The sequence below is a fragment of the Mugil cephalus genome, chromosome 17 (assembly GCF_022458985.1).
Source record: "Mugil cephalus isolate CIBA_MC_2020 chromosome 17, CIBA_Mcephalus_1.1, whole genome shotgun sequence".
Lineage (NCBI taxonomy): Eukaryota > Metazoa > Chordata > Actinopteri > Mugiliformes > Mugilidae > Mugil > Mugil cephalus.
In genome coordinates, this window is record NC_061786.1 from 13,820,803 (window position 1) to 13,843,807 (window position 23,005).

The following is a 23,005-nucleotide window of genomic DNA, read 5'->3' on the forward strand; positions in this document are numbered from 1 at the left end:
AAAAAATATTAATCTAAAAGGTTGTTACTCACTGCAGGAAACAACAAAGAGAAAACAGCCCCGAGAAGCCGTACAGCAGGGTCTGAGGTCATGCACAGATGCTCGAAATACCACCATTTTTGAGACCTGTCAAGTTGTGCTCACACCAACTTCAAAGTAGATCTCCAAATCTGATCTGACACACTTGAAACCTATCTTAAGGGCTTGCGCAGAAGTTCCTGCAGCTTCCGTGTGCAATTTATTTTCCAATTATGAGATTTCTCATAGTAAGGCGTGTCAACATTCAAAGTGTACGCTGAAACATGCCAGGAGAGAGCTTTACGGGAAAACTATTCCAAGATAACCCAATGGCGGAGCAATGCAGGACAGCCAAACGTATTCAGACTTCATTAACATTATTTTTCCAGAGTCCGTTTCAAATGTTCTCGCTCGGCTGGTTAAGGTCAAAGCATATAGTGCATTTCTTAAATGTTACCTGACAATTTGCAGGTAAACTATGCACAAATATTTTTGTGTAAGCTCCCCCTCTTAGGTTTCAGGATATTTAGACACACAGCATTAGCCTTTTATGTCTCAGCCTCAGCTCGGGTCCAGAAATAGAGGCTGCCCCTGGCCTTGGCCGTCTGCTTTACTACTGCCTTCTGCACTTTCCACTGCACAGCTTCTGGCAAACAGCACTATCGAATGTCAGAATGCAGTCACCAGGCATCAATTGAGTGTGTGTCTCCCTTGTGTTTCTACAGGGCTAGAGGGCAGTTTTTTTGTGTGACCACTGTCCCAGTAAATTTCACAATATTGTGTAAGATTTCAAGACAGAAGATAAAAAAGAATTGAGCTGTAGTGTTGCAATAGTTTTGCAATTTTTTTGGACTTTTTTTTTGTAAGTGGAATCTATTGAGCAACATCGTTATCAGTGCATGAAATACATGAAACTTGCTGGGCACGCTGCCACGCTGATGAGCTTACCTTCTTCTTGTCTCTCATGGAGCTCTTGCCTCGCACCATAATTTTGCATCCCGTCTCCGCTTCCAACTGTTTGGCTGTGAGTCCCCGTGGACCAAGGATTCTCCCCACAAAGTTATACTGCAGACACAAAGAGAGAGGAACAAATCTTGGGTGAATAAAATCCGAGAAAGATTCTGACATTTACATTTCCAAGATGTGAAAGTATAAAATCTGACTACAATGGAGCCAGGATTATTAGGCAGTGTATACGTATCCATACAGACGCACACATGCATACCGATTCAACCTTGTGTGCCTTTTTGGGACAAAATAATTGGTGCCCACCTGACCTGCTCTCTGCTCTACAGCTGTTTCCACAAATTTAACATTTCTAAAATAGCTGCAGTTGTTTATTTCTCACCATGGTGACAGCACAGTCACCAATCACAGTGGGGTTGGCCTGTCTATACTGTATCACCCCCAACTAGTTACCAACACTCTCAAACTACATAAGTGCTATATTAACCACAGGGAATTAAGTTTGGGTGGGACTGTAAGGATTGAAACAAAGGAAGGAATGAAACAATGTGGTGGAGACGTTGTTAAGGAAAAGGTGAGTTGTGAGGTTGAAACAATTTTCTTATCGAGAACACCTTTCACAGTGAGTGGCTCTGGGGCTTTGTACCAAAACTGAAACGCATTTCCCAACGTAATCCTCTCCACATGAAACAAGTTTCAAGCAGAATAAGGATAATAAGTGTTCAAATAATAAATAAAAACAAAAGTTAAGGAGGAACACAGCTAAACAAACAATGTAGTGGTTGGTAAAAGTAAGAGACCTCTGACATTATCAATATGGAATTTATTTTTTTTTTTACCGAAGCAAACTTTCCAAACCTGAGCTATTCAAATGCTTAGTAGCATAACAGAAAGTTTTCCTTGACAATCAGAAGCATAAACTATTCGTCTCTTGGGCCCTAGTAATGAGCAGTGACATTGCTGCCTTAAATTCTTAAATGCAGTCACATCTGCTTACGCACACCACCGCACCAATGCCTCTGCAAAATCCAAAAGGCCATCGGAGAAGTCACATTTAATTACAGAGGGATTACAAATTTAATGCTGGTGTATTTCCCCTAAACAACGTAAACAACACCAGTGAGGTCACTTGAAAACTCCGGGCTGTTGTTTGCTCCGTCCGTCTCGGTGGGCTGGTCCGCATCCCGAGCCTGTCCCTAACAGGAAATACACACCCTGTAGCTCCTGATACCCTGGAGTCCCTCGAGTTGATCACGGCATGCAGCTACAAAGGCTTTAAGCATGTGTTTCTCCGTCACAAGGCAACTGTCTGTTTGCTTAACTCTTATCACGGAAACTGGCGCAGGGGCTAAATTTTGGAGAGTGTGTGCCAACTGAAGGATGTAAGGACACCTGTCCTTGAAGGTCAGCCACCAACAAAGCATGGTGGCCTACTTCCGACTTAGGCGTGCGCACATACGCAGAGCCTTGAGGACCACGGAAGAGAGAGAGCCGTCTCTCTGCATCATAGTATCTTCCTCAGACAAGGGTGAACCCCCAGCTCTGAGCGTTATGTCGGTACTGTGGCACTCACAAACATGGCGTTAAAACCTTTTAAAAGGAAGGTGCACATACTACATCCAGGGTGTTGTTATACAGCCTACTCTGTGAGCAGCTGCAGTGAAATATGTATCATTAACAGGCTCACACACAAAAAAATGGTCACATACAAGGTTAAAACATTCTCTGTGCCGATACGACATGAGAAAGTTCCTACCAGCCTAACAGGCTACAAAATTCCATCAGTTCAAATCCCATCAGATTTACACTTCATGAATATATTAAATACATACAGTAGATGAATTACAAATCCAGCTCCAAATATCAAACAGAATAGTGAACAAGGAAAAAGTATGTGATTCAAAAACTGAGGTAGAGGCTAGTTGAGAGATCCTGAAATGTCAAAGAAGGGGCATTTAACATTTTATTCTCTGCCCTTCTCTGACTGCTACCAATACCAGTCACTCTCTGACAGTAAAATGTGTTCACCGTGGACGTGAATGTGTCAACACATGACAGACAGCAATGGCCCGACTGAGAAACGCAGACAAAAAAATATAAAGGCAAGAGATCAGAGGGATGTCTGCTGCCACAAGAACAAAGGGGAGAAGAGACAAACATCTTGCTTTTCCCAGTATTTGGAGAGCTATTATCAGTAAGAAGGGCCACCACATTCTCATAGATTAGACCAGTCCACTCTGTCAGAGAGGACAGTGGTTGCACACATGACAGAGGCATGTCTGGACCAGCTCACAAACATCACACAAAAGTCTGCGCCTCTGCATTAAGCGTCTCGCCACAGTCTGGCAATCTGAAGTGTGACAAATGTGTGAACAAATACGAAGTAAATTGAATACAGTCTATAAAACAAAGCTACTCGTTTTAACTGTGGTGTGGATGGCTCAATTTGCTCCCCGGTTTGCTGCTATGCACTAAGGGTTTCACAATCTTCTCATGGGCGTTGATACAATGTTAAAATCGCAACCTCCATTTTAAGCCACTGGAATGTGGAGACAATGGACAGCCAAGCGGGCGAGTTATCAGAAGAGCACAGTGCCATCGAGTCTGCCAGGAACTCCACTCAGTGCAGCCAGAGGAGTAGGATGGATACCATGCCCTCGCTGCCAAACACGCTAACTGCTCTTCACCCGCTCTTTCTAAACTATCTATCCTCCTCCACACCTACTAAAAAAAGCTAGGTTTCATCTATATTCGTGGTGCACTGCACTTACTCCCCTTGCACACCGAGGTCTTTAAAAAATGTAATAACTGGAAACTGGCCATGACTTTTGGCTGGACCTCCAAAGCCTTGAAACCTTTAGCATTCCACGAAGCAGACCCTAATGACGGAGAAACTCATTAAAATCTAACTAGTCTTAACAATTAATTCTAATTATAATGATTATAATCAATATTTAACGGTCATTGTGCGGTTAAATAAAACAACTGAGTACTCTTTTATTGTCTCCGCTTATTTCCAGCAGCACTTTCCAGGGACACTGAGGCCTTTGTTGGACAAAGTTTTCTTTTCGCTCTTCTATTTCACTTTCATTTAATCTGAGCATTCACAAAGTTTTCCCAACAAACACATGAATACAAATATTTAGTATGTATTAAAATACAGAAATACCGACAGACACACACACTTGGATACACACAAAACCCCCTCTAGGACAAGGGCTTACACTGACATTAAAGGGTCTTTGTTTAGCCCCAGTTATCGCTACTCCACAGGCGGGTTATGTTGTGAGCATCTACGTCTCTGCCACTGTGTGTTTGTGAGGGAGCGCGTACGTGTGTGATAGACAATATATGGAGTGAACTCCTGCAGACACCCTCGGCACCCAGAGCTGATTGTCGCATGGGTTTGTGCGCGTGTGCTTTCTGGTTTGTGTTTTTTTTTTTTTTTGTGTACAACTGAGAAACAACAGCAGTTCCACCGACAATGCTCACAGAAGCAGAACAATTGTGCCTTTGACGACGTTTGTTTGTGGTGGTGGGGAGACAGGAAATGAGATCATGCTGAGGGCTCTGGCTGTGTGCGTGGAAGGCTTATCGAAGAGCAGGGCCAGGCCAGGAGGAGAATACCAATCACTTATTAACCAGCCTCGCTGGGCTTATGGAAATGAGGAATAGTTCATTCAGTGCAATGTATCAAAGCAAGGTGGAATCTGGTTACGCGAGGCACCATCATCGCGCACCTGTTTCACAATCTCTCCACATTTTTCCCCCACTAACCCTCCCTTAATGGTAGAAAGTGTCATTGTGAGGCAATCACACTAACCATTTATTACAGCAAAAATCCCATTTCTTCCTATTTAAGATGCATTCTGTTCCGTTTCACTGAAGTTACAGTTCTTAAAGTATTTACAGCGGAGTTTTTGACTAAATGCCTTCCTTCCTTTTCCACACCTCTTCCTTTCTGTATCCATACTTAGCTGCTGGAAACTGCGTAGGCTTCCTTTTCCCCTTTGTTTTAGTACACAGGAGCTTGCTAGTCCTACATTTGCTTATCTGTCATCATCCTGTAGAGCTTGGATGTCTCACAGCAAAAAAGAAAAAAAAAATATCAATGCTTCACTTCGACTCCACACAAGCTCCCCGTCTTAGTCACTCTTCATTCATCTTAGGATGGAAAGGTTTCATCATTCAATTAATCCATCGCATTTACGTTTTATGGACTGACCCCAACGACCAACACACAGACTTTTTCCACACAGTCAAAAGGACAACATGGGAGGAAATCAGATGAGGCGCAGAGAGGGTGTATAACCCACAGCGGCTTGTATACTTGATCTGCAGGAGGGACAGAGGACGTGAAGCTGTGGTGATGAAGGAGGGGAAATTAGACTTAGATTCCGGCGGTGACATTTTCGCCTCAAAGCCCTACAGACTTCAAAGCTCTCCATTCAGCACACCCAGCATTTAGTGCCTAATCCATACCTCCTTTGATAATTCTGTTTGGGTTTATTTTGGGGTTGCAGACAAGGTGGAAATACAGAGAAGTGAAGAGGAAGAGATGGAAAACTTCAAGATTGATGTTGGAAGTTTGGAAAGATGTTAGAGAAATTGGCGTGATTTAAACAAATAGGTACTTGAAAGACAAAATGAGCAGGAGCATGCCAAATAACACTCAGTCTCTCCCCCCGTGTTCATTTGAATGTTAGTTAATCACAACTTGTCAAGGCTGCCCTTTGACAAAGCGGAGAAAGCTGTGGAATAATGTTAGCCGTGTCCCGAAACTTCTCAATCAGGGGAAACGGTCACATCTCACCATTACCCAATAAAGAGTTGAGCAATTCAGGAAAAGTAGAAAATCATACTTGCATCAGCTGATTATCCAGCAGCCACTTCCCTCATGCTTCATCATTTTTGGCTCATTCATCTTCCGACTGGCAAGCAGGTAATATTCATATAGTGTCTCCATAAGTATCAAAAGCAGCCTTTATGACAGTTTTTCAACTAACCACTTTTTGTTGTGGCTTCAAACTTTTAGTGCTGTCGACCCTGCTAGCTTATGTTTACGTTTTCTTTCTGCATTCAGTATGACATAGCTCAATTGTTTATGCCACGGCATTAGCTCTCAGAGCGAGGGCCTCGTTGCTGAACTATTTGCAATAAATTTCCAATTCCTCCAGGAAAGTGTTCACTTGCAAAAAGGTCAGTACCGACACAGATGTATAGTGGATCAGTGCATCATTTTTGATAGTTGGATTTATTGCTTAGCTGTAAAATGTCCTACTTTTGTCTCTGTCACAGTTTTTTAAAAACCAAATGGGATAGCTTTTACCGAGTGCTTCAGGTTATACCTACAGTGCAGGAGTGGGGCCTAGGAAGCGCACGCAGACAGACAAAAGCCGACACTACACCTCTCCTGTGCTGCCTTTGATTCCTGTGTGGTCAACGTGCTTCCTTTGTCCTTCATTCTCTCTTTTCACCTCTATGCCTCTCAGCTTAATGATGCACAGACAGACGGGCCGAGGCAGCACCAGCCACCATCCACCATCCACTTACAGTATACAGACACGGACTGGCGATACGTAAGCTGCTATTAGTGCAGCCATAGAAACAAATCTCACACATTACACTGTTGCCCTCCGTCATATTAACCGACTACAACAAATAGAGTTCTCTCTGTTTAAATTATCATTGTAATTACCTCCTTATCAAAGAGCTAACTAGAAAACCATCCGTTCATCAAATTATTGTCATCATGCATGGCTGGCTAGCTACAGTTATCAAAATCCTCCACTCTGCTTCTCTATCAGCGAGGTGAGGTGAGGTGTGGGCCGGTACATTTCCAGAACTGGTAATGACTTAAGGGGGTCAGGAGGATATCAGGAGCTGGCATGATAAGTGATGACACCCCCATGGGAGTGAGCTTAATGACTTTCCCTGTGCAGGGAGCTGGCTGGTTTGGCTGGGCAATTTTACCGCAGTGAAACAGAGAGGGCCAGGACATTCTGTCTGTTCAAACCACAAGAGCCTCTTTTTTTGTATTCTCAAAACTATACGTCTTGCAGCGAAGCAGCACGATGCAATGAAGCAAAATGTTCAACCCTCTTTATAACACACAAACACTCAAGGAAATGTAGAGCGCTATATCATGACGAAATATTTAACGATTCACTGAACGGATACAAATATTAATTCTTCATTTATTGTGATGTGACTTGAACAAATTCTCATTAAATAAGGCAAATACTTAGTATCAGTTCAGCACTAGTAGCTTACACATCCATACTTTATCCTACGTGTGAACTTTGGAACTGTGTTTCACTCTCTGATCCAATAATATCCTTTTTGTTTTATTCCACTTAAGACAGGCATCCTTTAAAGTAAAAAGTCTTTGAGACAAGGAAAAGTTCATTCTAGCTGTAACACAGTGATGAACAACAACAAAGGAATCTAATGTGCTGCCCCCATCAACAAAGTGCACACAGACAATATTGATAAACGCTGTGTCCGATTGAAGTGATTTGCCTTCAAAACAAAGGTTAATAACTAAAACATGAATACATGCAGGAGGCCCAAACATTAGTTTCTTTGAGATGACGAGTGCAAGAGGGAGCAGTGGGTGTGGGAGATTTGGGTGAGGGATGTCATTAGTGTAGTAAACAACCTAAACCTGTCTTGAAAAGCCCTTGTATACCCGACAAACACTAAAGCCACTGAAACAGCAGCAGCAGAGCTGCATTTGCACTGTTGTTTTTACAGTGCTATCTATATATTGTAAGTGATCGTTCCTTCGGATGTATTCAGGGGAGTTCTGACAGTCCTGTTTACCACTTGCTCAACAGCTTACGTCTAACTGAGGGTCCCGTTTCACAGTGTCAGCACAGTAGAGGCGGCTTCCATGTGTGCATGTGAGTGTTTTCTACCCTAAGCATTTTTCACAACCAAGTGACCTGCCCACAACACACCTGGGCTTTTAACAGTTGGCAAATACAAATACATAGGGAATAAAGTGGAGACAGAGACACTCTTAAAAGACATGTCACACATCCTATCAGATGCCTGAAGGTCAACGGAAATGACATGCTGAGCTGTCAGTCAGCTGCCTATCAATGTGTGTGTGAGTGTGTGCTCGGGAGGGAAGCGAAGCCACAGATAGCATTTAATTGAAGGTTGAAGTTATCAGATAGCCTGCGACTCAGCTGTCAGTCAAGATGCAGTCACCACGGTGACGCTTCACAGTGTTCTGCACCGCTGACGACATCAGGAAATGGCTGACTTTGAAGAACAGTGAGGGGGCGGGTAGGCAGACACACAGGCACAGGGAGTGATGGAGACACAGGCATACACACAAACACATTGGTAGACAGATGTGGGGCACACAGGCTAGAACACACGGGCCAGAATAGGGACACACTTAAGGGAATTAGAGTAGGAGCGTGCTGGCAAGACAAGTTATTTTGGTAGAATTGACATGCCGCACTGCATCCAGGCACCAGGACAATCTAATTATCTACTTGTGAAACCCGAACAGGGGACACGTAGGTGATCTGACAGAGAAAGCCCCACTGAGTGAGCATCACCTCAGCCTGAGGATAGGGTAAGGAAAAGTCGGGAGTTGCGTTTTTAAATAAAACTGGGAGGACGGGAAGTAGGTGAGTGTTCCAAGGATGGGGGACTAGTACTAACGATGACAAATCTTCCACAGCCGGTGAGGGAATGCCAAGAACACAAAAAAAGACACACAAGGATCATCATTCCCTGTTTTCTTTGGAGAAGCTAGATTTCAGTCAGTAAGACACACACACACACACACACACACACACACACACACACACACACACACATTTTCAACAGGGGGGTATCAGGGAAATCAGATGGAAATGTGTGAAGGGGATAATATTCCCCAGTCTAATAATCTTCATTACAGTTTCCTCTACTCTAGCAGTGGCCAGATGAGGATAGGAAGTGACATTTTTCTTCCCCTCCTACACTACATTCCCCTATTATTTTACCCCACTACCAAACGCTTCTACTCTTTATCCTGCTTGAAAATAGAAACGTGATCTAGAAATACCGTCTCTCCCTCCGTGTTTAGAAGAAAATTCCTACAGCGTGACAAGCTCAATTTCTAAGAAGTCAGCTGAACACACAGTAACATTTTATGAGTTGTTCAAATACAGATTCATTCGCAGAAGGAAACAATGACTTTACTATACTTGCAGCATTCACAAATATTTTAGTAAATCTCTAGAAATAGTGTGAACAACTGTTGATGGGGAGTCTTTGTGTCACTGTGTTTCTGCATGTGCATGTACATCTTTATGTACATGTTGGTGTGTGTTCACGTCTATCTCCTAAAGTCATCACTGAGTCCTCTTGGCCACCAGGGGGTAGCCTAATTAATTTAGGCGCTTGCTTGACAGCTCATAAACACAATGCAGAGTTACAGCTAGACTCAAAGCTGCACAGCAGAGCACAGCAAGTGAAGGGAGCACGAGGGTCATCTGAGGATGCCACACTTTAACAGATTGTGTGTCCATGTGTGAGGGAGAGAGAGAGAGAGAGAGAGAGAGAGAAGCCTTTCAGTCGTGTCTCTACAGTCACAGGCGGTACAAACTGCCCCACACATTTTAACACAACTCCCTCACTCTTCTTAGAATATTACATGCAAATTTAGAGAGATAGAACAAAACCACCCACAGACACACACACCAACATTAATTCCTGCAGAAATTAAAAGTCTTCTTAGGATAACCACTCTAAGAAACAACCAGCCAGCCAGGATCTGCCCTACCACATATTTTACTGTATCAATCCCAACTATTATTATAGACATTTTCAAACAATAACCAGAATCAAAGCAAAACATAAAGCATACATGATTGTCAAAGCCAATTGCAGCACAACCACTAAGAATGAAAGCTGAAAGACCAGTTGTGGTAGGTCGATTTTAGCTTGAGCCCAGATGCTAGTTTTAGATGGATGTGTTAGCTGAAGCTAAGCTAATCCCAGACAGTCCCTGGAGGGCTTTATCAATTCTGTCAGGGGGAAAATACAAGCCATGCCTGGCTGGGCCTTGCCCTTCTCTGTGGTGTCTCTTATCCTTCGTCACCTCCCTCCATTCATTTCCTCACTGCAAGCTGCTGGGATTATGAAAAGAAATGTTGCTCCTCAAGACGTGACACAGTCATTCCTGTGCGTGTGTGGGTGTGTGTGTGTGTGTCAAAGATTACCATGAGGACTGTAATGTGACTGTCTGACCATGGTCAAAGCCTTACACACACGCATTACAAGCCTTCACACGTAGTGGACACATATACACAAACACATTTGTCACTCTGTAGACGTGGCTTTTACCGGCTCTCCTCTTCTGTCATGCCCTTAACTCTACAACCACCATGATATCTTCAGCGTGTTCAAATCTTTTTCCAGTTTTGTGTTCAAATTTAAATGTTCACGTCTTCCCATCTCCTTCCACTGAATATTTATAAGACTGCAGATTACTCTTCATGATGTCCCTCGTTTCAATTCAGTCATTCTTTCCCAGCACTAATCTATCACCAAGTTGGCCCTGACTTGAATGCGTGTTGTGTTGTCCTGAGTCCACGACCAAATTAGACTGCAATCTGATACAGCTTTAGCGGTAGTCCATTAATGACTTGGTGCACACGCTGACAGTCCCACTACTATTGCTCACCAGAGTGACAGTCAAGAGTGTGTTAAATTATATAGAGGTGTAAATTTAAAAGTGAAGAACGACAAAACTAAGGGTGGAGTGCGTGCAGTTAGCAGTAAAGAGTGAGCAAGTGTCTACAACGGACATGTCCTCGGTGCTGACAGATTGCTGAACTATCGGTAGCTGTCATTCCAGTGGTGACACATCACAAGGACACACAGCCTAAGGCAAGAGTGCAAGTGTGTAGCTCTGTCCCTGTGTATACATGTTAGAGGAATTGTGAATCTTTTGCAGCTGTTGATTTATCTAGAAATTATATCTCATACCACATGATGTATTTTAGGACCCTTCACAATCTTTCTTACTTATTTTTCTATTGGTTCCCATGTAAATATTTGTCCTAGAATAATCTAAGTGTATGCACAGGTGGTATCTGCCACAGAATTACATGCGTAACCCCCCCTTCCCTTACTTACATCTGGGTACTCTTTAACAGGCACAAACAGTTTTTCCTGCAGGTGAACGATGGGTCCGAGTGGTTCAGGCAGCTCCAGTGGGTGCCTGTCCACGAGGCCATTCACTGTGTCGCTGTACATGTCTTTACGCACTCTGTTGATCTCTGAAACACACAAAAACATGGAAACCACGGTTAGCAGCTGAGCAACAATAATGCAGAGACATGTGTTTTCCATTTTCTACTGGATAAATCACTGTCAAATTGATTTTGGCTCACGGGCAAAGCACAGGCTATAATGTAGCATATAAATCTGAGTGTTGTTTGTCTTTTACGGATACACAATTATGTAAGTTCTTGGACGTTTTGGAGGCTACTAACGCACAACGTATAATCACAGCCTGTGAGAGCACAAATGTAGCATTAAAAACAACTTCTCTACACCTAGAGGAAAAAGCGATATTTCTGAACACAGCACTGTGACTAAAACCACTGAATCTGTGTTTGTGTTATTCTATATGCCAGAGACGAAACTTAAAAGCTGCATTGTTTACGAGTTCATGCGACTGTCTTTACTTTCTCCCTCCATAGTGGCTGCTCTCTAACAGAGGGACCAGACGCAGGGAGTCGCTCAGGCTTGGGTGTGTGCAGCCTTCAGATCTGATCCTCTATCAGGCAAAAGTAACGGTCCTCCCTCACTTGTACCCACACACCTGCTGCCAACAGAGACTCACGCTCCAACTCTTTCACATGCAAATGATCACCTCTAATTCACCCGCACACTACTTTTACTACACGGTTATCGCTGTCACAAATCCAGAGGTGTGGATGCCATGTGCTACACGGGTTTAGTAAAAGTATTAATAACACTCAGCCTGTGTGTTAGTGTATCCATACATGTGCATATGTCACAGTTGGAGGAGGACTGACGGCTGCAGTTGTAACACCTATTCATGGACACCACACTTGGGTCACAGTTTTGCGTCCCACATTGCCATCGCTGTACACTCATACCAAAGCTGAACCGAAGAGGGCCAGTGGAGAAAAGACATTTAAAAATGCATGTTTTTAAAGTTTTGAGTATAAATAAAAAGATAAGACTGGAATGACCTTGCGGAGTGATAGGTGTGTTGGGTTAAGTGGAGGGGGAGGACATTAGGAACTATTTCCATCTCCCATGAGACTTTGTGGCAAGAGTGTGCTCTATATTAAACTCTAGCAAGGGAACCTGACACTCAACTATAGATGCCTGACCTCCAAACCATCATCTTGCACTGAGGCAACATTGGAAGGTGGGTCAAACTTGCGTAATAATTGTAGTCCTGCAATAAAGCTCTTCGTTTTAAGTTCCAGTGTCAAAAAAAGACTTATCATTAATAATGAAGCAATGCTTTACTGTATGTGCGTAGGGGACTCCCCATTGATCTGGAGAAGTGTTTTTAGACTGTGTGAACGACAGACTGACAAATCACCGAGGTCACAGACATCGATAAGCATGCGCGTCAACATCTGGCCTGCAGCTGTGTGGACAACACCTGCGCAAGACACTGGAATGGTACAGACAGGCCAGGAGACTTGGCCCTAAGCGGCTCCTTCCAAAACCACATGACCTCAGCACTCCATTGATACTCCCAGTTCTTCCCAAATATGAATTCATCCTCATGGTATCCAGCCCAGAGGACAGATTACATCAGTTCTAACTGACACAGAGGCCAGGCCACATCTTGGATTTGACTACGAATGCGAGGCCTTGGCAGTCGCATATCATAAAGGAAGGAGATCAAGGAAGCCAAAAACTGAGAATAAACAGTGGGGGGAAAAACAACACGAATAATTGCAAATGAATGTGTGTGGTGTGTTTCAAATGAACCCTGAAGTCTAATCACCTAGTTGCCTGTTAATAAGTTCAAGTGTGTCTTCCCGGAAACGCACTCACCACAGCACTGCAACATCTTAATTTAGTTACTCTTGCTTACTTGTTCAGTCGTTTCAAGTGATAATTAATACCTTAGCGCTATAACAACAGGTAAAGGAAGGCTAAAGCTTGTAGATTTGAAAATCACTTAACAGCATGTAGCAACAGCAAAAACATACTGTACAGCTCTTTATGTACTTTTCTGGGTCGAATGCATCAAGCACATTTGTCCTTCAGATAAAGAGAAGGAAAAAAAAAAAAAACGTATTCACACGTGACAATGCAACCCAACAACCACCAGCAGCCTCCTCTTAATTCTATTTCCTCCTGCTGAAATGCCACATTAACATAAGAGGGCTGCGCCGGGCCATCAATAGAGACGTGCGACATTTGACAACCTCTAATTTCAATGTGGCAACTCTTTTCTCAAGCGTAGCACTCACCTAAAAATTACCCCCTGCCTTGCGCGGCCGACAAAATCATTTGTCTAGCTGTCCACCCCGGCAGAAAAGGCTGATTTTGTAAGAAAGTGGGCGTGCGCGTGAAGAGAGGGTGGGGAGGGTGTCACTATCTTGAAGAGAACCAACAAAAAGGGAAAAGGAAGACAATTGAGTGGAGTAAGCTCAGAGGGGGGTGGGGGGCTATCAGATGAGAACCCTTTTTTCTTGCAGTAACCCTGTACAGCCATTTCTCAGCGTAGTGCCAGTGTATCATCTACAATCTGAGTCAGCAAACCACACAAAAATGAGGCATCTTCTGTCAGAGCTGTCTATTCACCTGTGGTGGGTGGCATGCACGCACAATACACAAACACACACCGGGAGAGATTACAATATCTATGTTTAGTTTTTACTCAGACATCTGCTGGGAATAAATAAAAAAACAACCTTGAAAGTAGTTGGAGGGCACAGCGGAGGGTGTGATGAGACAAAGACAGAGGAATCGGGATGAGTTATAACCACAATGCTGAGCAAGCAAAGTGCAATTCTACTCCTCTTGACTCATACTGCTTTTTCCTGCCTCACTGTAAGTTGTTAAAGCACATTTCATTTTGTCGCCGTCCTTTTTTTTCTTTGTTTCTCTCAGATTTTTTGCCCTTTCTTCTCAGATCTGCTGTGAGAAAATGAAAATGTCAAAGACGGTGGCTGCACATCTGTCTGCCCTCTGTCAAGCAAAGAACAATGATTTGTCCTCCTCATCTTCTCTGTGATCTTGGCAATGGGGAAAGATGGGCGCCCAAAGGGAAGGATATGGCAGTGGTGAATGACAGGTAGGAGGAGGCTGAGATGCAGTGGACTGAGAAGTACGGGAGACAAAAATCAAAGTGAGGTCTGGGGGGAGAAGTGCTTGTATCTATAAAAAAATAATATGTATATATAAAGCACTATATATATATATAAAAATCTTAAATTAAGGTCCCCTCGCTAGTTTAGTTTGGCCCTTTTCAACCTTTCAATCACTTCTCACAGTCTAACCCCAGTGGATGGTTGTCAGCTCAGTTGTCATATGGCCCAAGGTGCTGCGACATAAAATACCCGATACAAAAGGTTTTCAATCACAAAATGACATCTGAGGCATGTGCTAGACAATCGGTCAAACTGCTGCTGAGGAAGACTCAAATACACTCAGCTCCAGTGTGGAAAAAAATAGTAAGTAAATCATAATTATAAAAGACCAATTTGAGAAAAAGCCTGAATTGCAGCGGCATGATAATGTAATAAGCATACATATGAATCTTTTAAGGATAGAAAATGTCATTAAGATATTACCAAATTAATTAAATTAGATTTTAAGCAATTAACAGACTCTACAATTAATTTAAATGCTGATAAATTAAATAATAGCTTTGTCAAACTTAATTTACAAAATACGCTGCCGTGTGATGTTCTGCCGCCACGTAGCGAAGCTTACAAGCAGCAGACTTTCCGCACAAATTGTGATTTTGCTTTGATCCCTGATCCGAGTGGTTTTTAGCCCTGCCTAAAGGTCAGATTTGAAAAGTACTGAGAGTTAAGGTCAGTTTTGTGTCTATAGAGAAACCATAAAGGCTTTGACTTTGAGTGTAGCAGGAGGAGTCATGTGAGAAAACAGGGAGGCCTTCAGTTTATCATCCGATTTGAATAATCGTCAACTAATCACATAGACACAGCATTAGCAGGAACAAGTCTGAGATGAGACTTAAGACAAAACAGTAGCCACACAAGATAGGAAGCTTCTAATGTCACAGTCCCATCTGATCTAATAAATGTAAACACAGCACAAGGACATGGTGTGTAGAGTTTAGTGGAGGAGAAATCAGAGATTAAACTGAGCCAACAAAAGGAAAAAAAAAAAAGCATGGAAAGGGTCTAGAAGACTGTAATCATGTTTAAGACAGGTGAACATCATTCAGCTAGAGCTGCTTCATAAGAGAATGGGAACAGGTCCATTAAGAGTCCAAAAATAGACGTGCTCCGTAACTGCTTTGTCCTCACCCTGTAGCTCCCAGCAAAACGTCCTCTGACCACACAGAGCACATCTGTCCATGTAAGCACTGTGTGTGTTTGTGAAAGAGAGAGTGGAAGAAAGAAAAAAGGACATAAAGGGAGAGCAAAAGAAATGTAATGGGTGAGTAATCAGTGTGATCAGCTTTGCCTGGGGAAAGCGGCTTTAGATGCCTTGTGATGCCTGGTATTAGGGTGATAATATCTGGCACCTGAAACAGATTGAGTCCAACACCAATTAATCTTGAAGCCCAAATGATCAAATGTTCAACTCTGCAGAGAGACCAAGTCCTTCCAGTTTAGGCTGATTTAAGATCAAAAACCTGTAGTGTTCAAAATCACTCCATCTTCTCCTGCTTCATGATTTAAACAGGGGGCATGAAACAGCTATGAAGCCGAGGTAAATTTAGACATGAAAATGTGGAGGCGTCCAACTACAGCAATTACAGATGCACAGATAAATGTGGCAGTGGTGACTGAAACAAGAGTGGCACAAGGAACAAGCTTTTTCACTTTAAAGCTGCGCACTTTAGCAATCACAAAGCCCGGGTACCCGTTGCAGGCGAAGGGATTTGGGTGTTAAATGCATTCCTGCCCTTTATTCATGGCACAGACGACTTTATCCAAGACGACACTCCACTTCAACAGTTTAGGGGTTTGGCAGGCCAAGCATATGAAAGACGAGGGGGGGCTCTTTTAAAGCAGAGAGCAGAAGTATAGTGCGCAGTCGTGGGGGTGACTGAGCCATGAAAACGTATGCATTTCTGGGTCTTATCGTCAACTCACAGCTGTCTCCTGCTCTCTTTCTACCCCTCCCAATCCGTGAAAGAAGAAAAAAAGTTTCCTTGCGCGTCCGTCTTATTTTTACTTTGCGATACTTGATTGATCAGTAGGCATACACCGCACAGTCCTCTAACGATCACACGGCAAACTTGTGCTGTTAATGAGTGTGCTCTACGACCAGAGGAGTACAGAACAGCATTTAATTTCTCATACTACCCTAAAACCTGGACTGGAGAACAGTGACTTTAATGAACTTTAATGTCAACATCATGTAGCTAAATGCTGTGCACATGTGTTTGAACTGTCATAGTTTACAAGAAGCAGGAGTGTGACAGTACACATATTAATTACAAAATGTTCAGTTAAGCCTGTTCTGCAACTTGTTTCACTTGAGCAGTTGGTATGAACACAGGTCAAGAATGATTGTGGTTTCACTACACAAACAGGAACAAAGTACAACTGTGGATCAACACTATTCAAATGAATTAAGGAAATTCCGTTTCTCTGGAAAAGGCACCGACTCATTTACTAAAGCAAGTGTATCTTTTATTTGCATAGCATACAAGTGTTACTGTGGACAATATTTTACACAGAAAACTGAGAAGGTTCAGAGGTCAGTTCACATTCAAAGAGTTTGGCAATTAAGCTGCATCAACACATGATGGCTGTTGTTTGTCTCCAATTGTGATCTGGGTATTTTCCAATGGTGTATACATCTTATTAGAAACACTTCCCCTCTGTGTCTTCCTCCTCCTTGCTGTGTTACTTAATGACCTGAAGCATTAGCAGAACAAAGTAATTTTTTCTCAAACACTTTCGTAACTCTGGAAGGTAAGCACTTAGATTTCAGATGACTAAAGCACCACATAATGTGAAGCTTAACTTTTTGAATTTTGGAAACATTTTGGCACAGAAATTGCGAGAGATTGAGAGTAAAGAGAGAAGTAAAAGCCTTCCACAAACATAAATGGCTAACACATCTCACATTTACAAATCAAGGACAAAATACTCATATGTTTAAGAAGTGATACCCTTCTACGTTTTTTGGTAAGCAGACTCGTAAATTAATCAACTATACTCACACATAAATTTATCTCACACCTATGTTAATGTGACCACAATGTATATCACAATAGTACTGAAAAAAATCTCAATTTCACTTTATAGTGACTGATCCACTGTTTAACCCAGACACGATGTGGATATAAGCACTGACCCCCACAGGCTGAGGGGTCTAAATGGCTCTAGACAGAAATGACGGTGTGCTTTGCAGCCAGAGGAGGAGATTTATGTTATGTGTCAGGGATTTTCCTCAGGCAAGCTGGGTAAAAAGCTCCAGAGTCAGGTCTTTAAGTAGATAGGCCACTAAATAAACGACTGGCATAACAAGGTTTCTGGAATCTCTTCCTGAGCCAGGTGGGGGAAAAACGTAATAAAACACAAAACAATACCCATATATACACATGTCTACCAGTCACATGGGTACACAGCAAGCCACGACACAACAGGAGCTGTTTTTTCATCCAAACTGGGGACAAATGGACGGAGTAATTCATGCCAAAAAATGCTTACACACACACACCAAAAGTTGCACAATCTCTTCTCTGCACTATGGTTCAGAAACAGCAGAAACTATATATAAATGTTGTGTGTGAGTGTGCACATGCACGCATCAGCCAACAACCTCCCCAAAAGCAGCACGTTCCGCTCTCTGATCATCAATAATGAGCTGAAGCTGCCCGAAAACACACACACACACACACATAGGCAAAGACTCGCAAAACATTTAAGTCACAGCCCTGCAATTGCGATGGGGATGTGTGAGCCCTGACACTAAGTACATACAATGCACTTAAAAACAACCAACAACCAAACATTAAAAACACCCACACACGAGCTAATGAGCCTATGTGTGTTTGTAGGCAAGGCTCCCCCAGGAGAGTAAACCCACGGAAATAAAACTCCACACGGAAGGAGTGGAGCTGCCTTGGAGGAAAATCTGCTAAACAAATACAGCAGGAAACAAGAAGGAAATGGCGCTACATCGCTCCTCTAGCTCGCCTTACTCGCCATTGCTTCATATTTAGTCTAGTGGCAAGGAGACTGATTAAAGACACAGATTACTGAAATACACAGCTGCTCTGCATTACACTATTCTCCACATTCTCCCCCGTCATTTACTGGTTTAATTATTTTATGATTATGGCTGAGAGCAGAGGAAACCACTGCTGCAAAGTTGTTGTTTGTAAATGGAGAGCATGTTAATATTCCCTATATGAACAGTGATAACAGAAAACAATAAACTCTGGATGATTATTAGTACTACAAATGTAATACATTTAAATTATCATATGAGAAAACTAGAAGAATAATTGTTATATATTATATTTACATTTGGTTTAGATTAGACGCTTTACACCGCAAATGTTTTAACCACACAGTTTTTCAAATGAACGACAAAGAATTTAAGTTAGTAATCTGTCGAATCAAGTTAATATGAGAAACACTGAGAATTTGCAGTCAAAGCTAAACACCACCTTGATTCTGGCTGCACCCCAGAAAATATGTATGCTAAAAGCAGAGCATGTAGGTGTGATGATGGCCAAGAACAGCAATCAGCAAAGCCATTAATCATAACTGGTGGCAAATGCCTTTTTTTCCTAGGGCTGTCAGTGTGGCAGCGTGAGGGAAGGGGCAAAGAAATACCAGGGTGGATGTGGCTTTCTGTGGCTACTGGCAGTGACGGGGATAGTGTCCAATAAAAATGTGCCGTAAGACGTTTGTTTTGTGGTTAAACAAAGCAAACAGACAAGGACCGAGAATCAATGTGAAGGCAACAAAGAACCATGGGAGCAAGACTGAATACATCGGGATCAAGGCTATTTAGATGTGTAGGTTGTTCTTCCAGAGCTATTAGACAGTGATCCAACAACAAACAACAGGAAGAAGGAGCCTTGCATATGACAGTATGACCCAAGAAAGAACCAGCTGAACAGACAAGACCTCTCACAAGATCTTACCACAAGTTTCCTGTGTACTTTACATAAAGTAAAATAGATAACAACTACTCCTCGCAATTTTTAAAAGCACCATCACTTTACTTTTAGTGGCTATGGGTTTCTTAGAGCGCTGTAACCATCAAGGGAAAGCACCACATTAAAGAAAAACTCAATCTCAAATTCAACAAAATGTTTTCACACACAAATAGGTCTTGTAAAGCCAAAGCTGACATCTGATTTGTGACAAGAGTCACTTGGCACCAGCAGAGACAGGTGCAGTGGCTGTCCTGGAAAACCTGTCTCAAAAGTAGGCCATGTTAACCGCAGCTTGGGAAGCAGTATTAATGCCAATACTGAGATCATGACAATCTGTAATGCCAAATTATCAAACAACTGTCAAGTGGCTGAGAAATACAATGCTGTGGAAAGTGCTAAGACGGCAATTTCACAGAGGGGCAGTTCAAAAAAAATAAAATAAAATGCTAACGCTAGAAAGAAAGAAAAAAATCCTATTGTGGTAGCCATCTGAAAAATGAAAGGACAGAATGGTTATTACTACAGCTATTACTCTGATGTTGCACAAACATTTCATCCATTGTTTAATGCAGATGGTTTGGGCTGATAAACTGCAAGAGAAAAAAAAAGCCAGCCAACCAGTTTTGCTCTAATTTGCTATGCTGCTATTGTAAAACTCAATTTAAAAACGTTATAAAATTATTTATTGGTATAATTCTAATTTGTTGTTTTTGTTTATGGGTGACAATGCATTTTAAGTTCCGATATCAGTCTTCGAAAGGCTGGACGCTGAAAAAAGACAGGTAATTTTTTGCAATGTTTTGTGATATTCCAAATTGATTGATACCACATTAAACGCATCATTTTCCAATTTATACAAAACTCATAACCGGCTTAATTACGAGGGTGAATAATTTACACAATTGCTAAAAGAGATGTAGTACAACTCTATCCTCTCTCACACCACCATACTATGGCAGCCTGCAGCTTAAAAGTTAAATGAGTGTTTCAGACACTATCTGCAGAGCTATTAGGACATCAGTCTAAAATTAGAAAAAGGGATCATCACATTTGATGATGTGGAACTGCTTTATGGGGCTGTATGTTGGCGGGGGGGTGGGGGGGGGCAAGCTGGCAGCTCAATGAGCCATGGGAGTGGCAGTTTTCTGCACTCAGTGGGGTCTACCATAGAGTGACGTGAAACTGGCAGGGACGGAGGGCTGGCTCGATACCGAACCATAATGGTTTACTCTTAATGGCTGCCGCAAGGGGCTTAAGTTCATTACTCTCTGCATGGGGGGGAGGGGGGCTCTGATACGGTGAAACTTGTATTGGCATGCACACTCACACATTTACACTTGAAGGAGGCACCCCAAGGCGAGTAAGCAAGGTAGAAAGCTATAGTCTTCACACAGATACAACTCTCTCACAGGAAACACCTTTAGCATTAGTGTGGTAGTTAACAGAAAATAAGCTCTTCTCCAAGGATTTTTATAATGCTGCTAATTATTCGGCGATTGCGGGAAAAAAAGGGGAGTTCTCTGCTAATTCTTCCTCTCTCCTCAGCTCACCTTTTAAAGTAGCCCAATACGCTAGCTCAGCTGAAAAAGCCAACCTAATGCACACAAATGCAGACTCAGGCTCCTTCGAAAATACCAAGCAAATATAGGCCATTTTATTGCTGCTTTTGCCATCTAAAGAGGGGGAGTGATATGTAGCGTTAAATTGGAAGCCACTGCAATACTCATTTAACTGGCTGGCTTTAAGAGAGAAGCCTCATGAGCTGAAATAGTTTCACAAATTGAGGATATACATAGTTTTCTTTTTGTTTGTTTTTTTCTTACCAAACTACAACACAAGAGACAAGAGAAAAGTGCATCTTACTTCCATGAGTTATGACTTGTATCAGAGTATTTCCAAGCAGGCTACAAAGCCTGCTACCTTTTGACAAGAGAAGCAGAAATGGGTGGGTTAATTGGTATGAGCACAAACACACAACAAGCTACAAAGTATGTGTGCGAAAGGCAGATTGCGGCTTGTTCCGCATCTTGTAGGAACTAATTTCATGGACTTTACCTGCTTGTGAAGTCAGGCAGACAAACTGTGCGGTGCTGCTCAAGGACCTTAGTCAGTCTACACAACTCTACTTAGTGTTTTACCCGATGTGTGTACAGAAAATAGGCGCCTAGAAACACAACTGTTGTATCAACCGAGTGCCCCAGGCGTGCTTTTATAAACACCCTTCCACACGCAGACACACACACACAACAATACAGAGGATGCAGCATAAGATGAAGTACAGGATGTATGCTTAAAGCTCAGCAAGTTGTGAGAGTATGAGATAAGGTGTGAGAAGAATAACAGGATGAAGAGCAGGGAAGCATCCTGATGGAGCCTGTGTATGAGCAGTGGATTCAAACGGTCCTTGACCCCATTTTGTGTCGGCTGTTGCCCTGGAACCGTCTTCTAATCGCTGAAAAAGGGGGTATCCTTTTCCTTCCTGAACTATCTGAAGGGGGGGGGGGGCTTAAGGTATTTCCTGTAGCCTTTCTGACTCTGGTTAGGAAATAACACTACACCTCAAAGAGACAAGCACAGAGTTAGGCAGAATAAATGGGAGACTAAAATATAGGCACCTCACCCCACTTAGAAAATCTAAAAATGCTAGCCACTGGTCATTTCTTTAAACACATTCAAACTGTGTGTATACGCAGCTGCCTCCTCTGTCTTGTGACAATGGCAGGAAAGGTCCAGCTGTCAGAAGAGGAAACGGGAGAGGAAGAGGGTGGAAGGAAAAGGCTCTGACTGTCAATGTGACTACAGAAGATAACATGCACTGTGCTTCCCGTCCCCACCCCTGTAACTAAGGAGACCACAGTGCACACAACCAATGGCGACGATGTAGGAAGGAGGAGGGAGGACAATTTGTCATACTCCCAACATCAGTAAAAAAAAAAAAAAAAAAAAATGGGATTTTGTGATCTACGCGTTATGTGATTCAATCCTAATCTTTGTTGTTCCTCGCCCTGAAGGGATCATTTCCACATCCTTCCAAATTCTTCTAAAAATACGCCACACAAATCACAACAAAAAAAGGGCGTGCAATGGGAGATGGCTGCATTCAGGTTCTCATGTCCATCAGAGGTAAACACTGTGAAATGGCAACGTAGAGAGGATGAGACAGGAGCTGCATTTTAACTGTAAACCTTGGCCAAATCCTTATATCAACTGTGACTACTGATTTTTGGCAAGGAACAGATGGGAGCAGCAGGAGCCTGCCAAAAGAGCAGTATTCAGAATGTCAAACAGATTTAAAAAATAAAAATCTCTTTATTTAATATATGTTTGGTGGGTAGGGGGGAGAGGCTGAATTAATGCCAAGCACATGTCTTTCACTTCCTCTTTATCTGTGAATGAGGACAGTACATTACAACATGGAGGCATCGATGCCAAAAAAACAGAAATGAAGTGAAGGCTAGCAGCCTTAAAGCACGTTACATTTTGCTTCACCCATTTAAAGATCAGAACTGACTTACAGATATTATTTACCAGGATGAAAAAATGAAGGCGTACCTTACAGAAACTTGACTGCTGCAAGATAACAATGACCATGATTCAATAATGGTAGACACTAGCTTTCAAAATTAAGATAGTATGTGCACAGCAGTGTAATCACTCCTCTTTTCATAAATCGAATAA

The 23,005-nt window shown here is 42.5% G+C and overlaps 1 protein-coding gene across 6 annotated transcripts in view; it reads right to left on the reverse strand.

The window, feature by feature from the left end:
• The window catches only part of qkia (QKI, KH domain containing, RNA binding a), a 71,063-nt gene that overhangs the window by 36,270 nt on the left and 11,788 nt on the right, over positions 1-23,005 (reverse strand). For all 6 annotated transcript variants that reach the window (XM_047610831.1, XM_047610834.1, XM_047610835.1 and 3 more), the window contains exons 2-3: positions 11,134-11,276; positions 967-1,083 (exon numbers count right to left, since the gene is read on the reverse strand). In XM_047610831.1, coding sequence (XP_047466787.1) covers positions 967-1,083; positions 11,134-11,276 — 260 coding nt within the window. The remainder of the gene's footprint in view (positions 1-966; positions 1,084-11,133; positions 11,277-23,005) is intronic.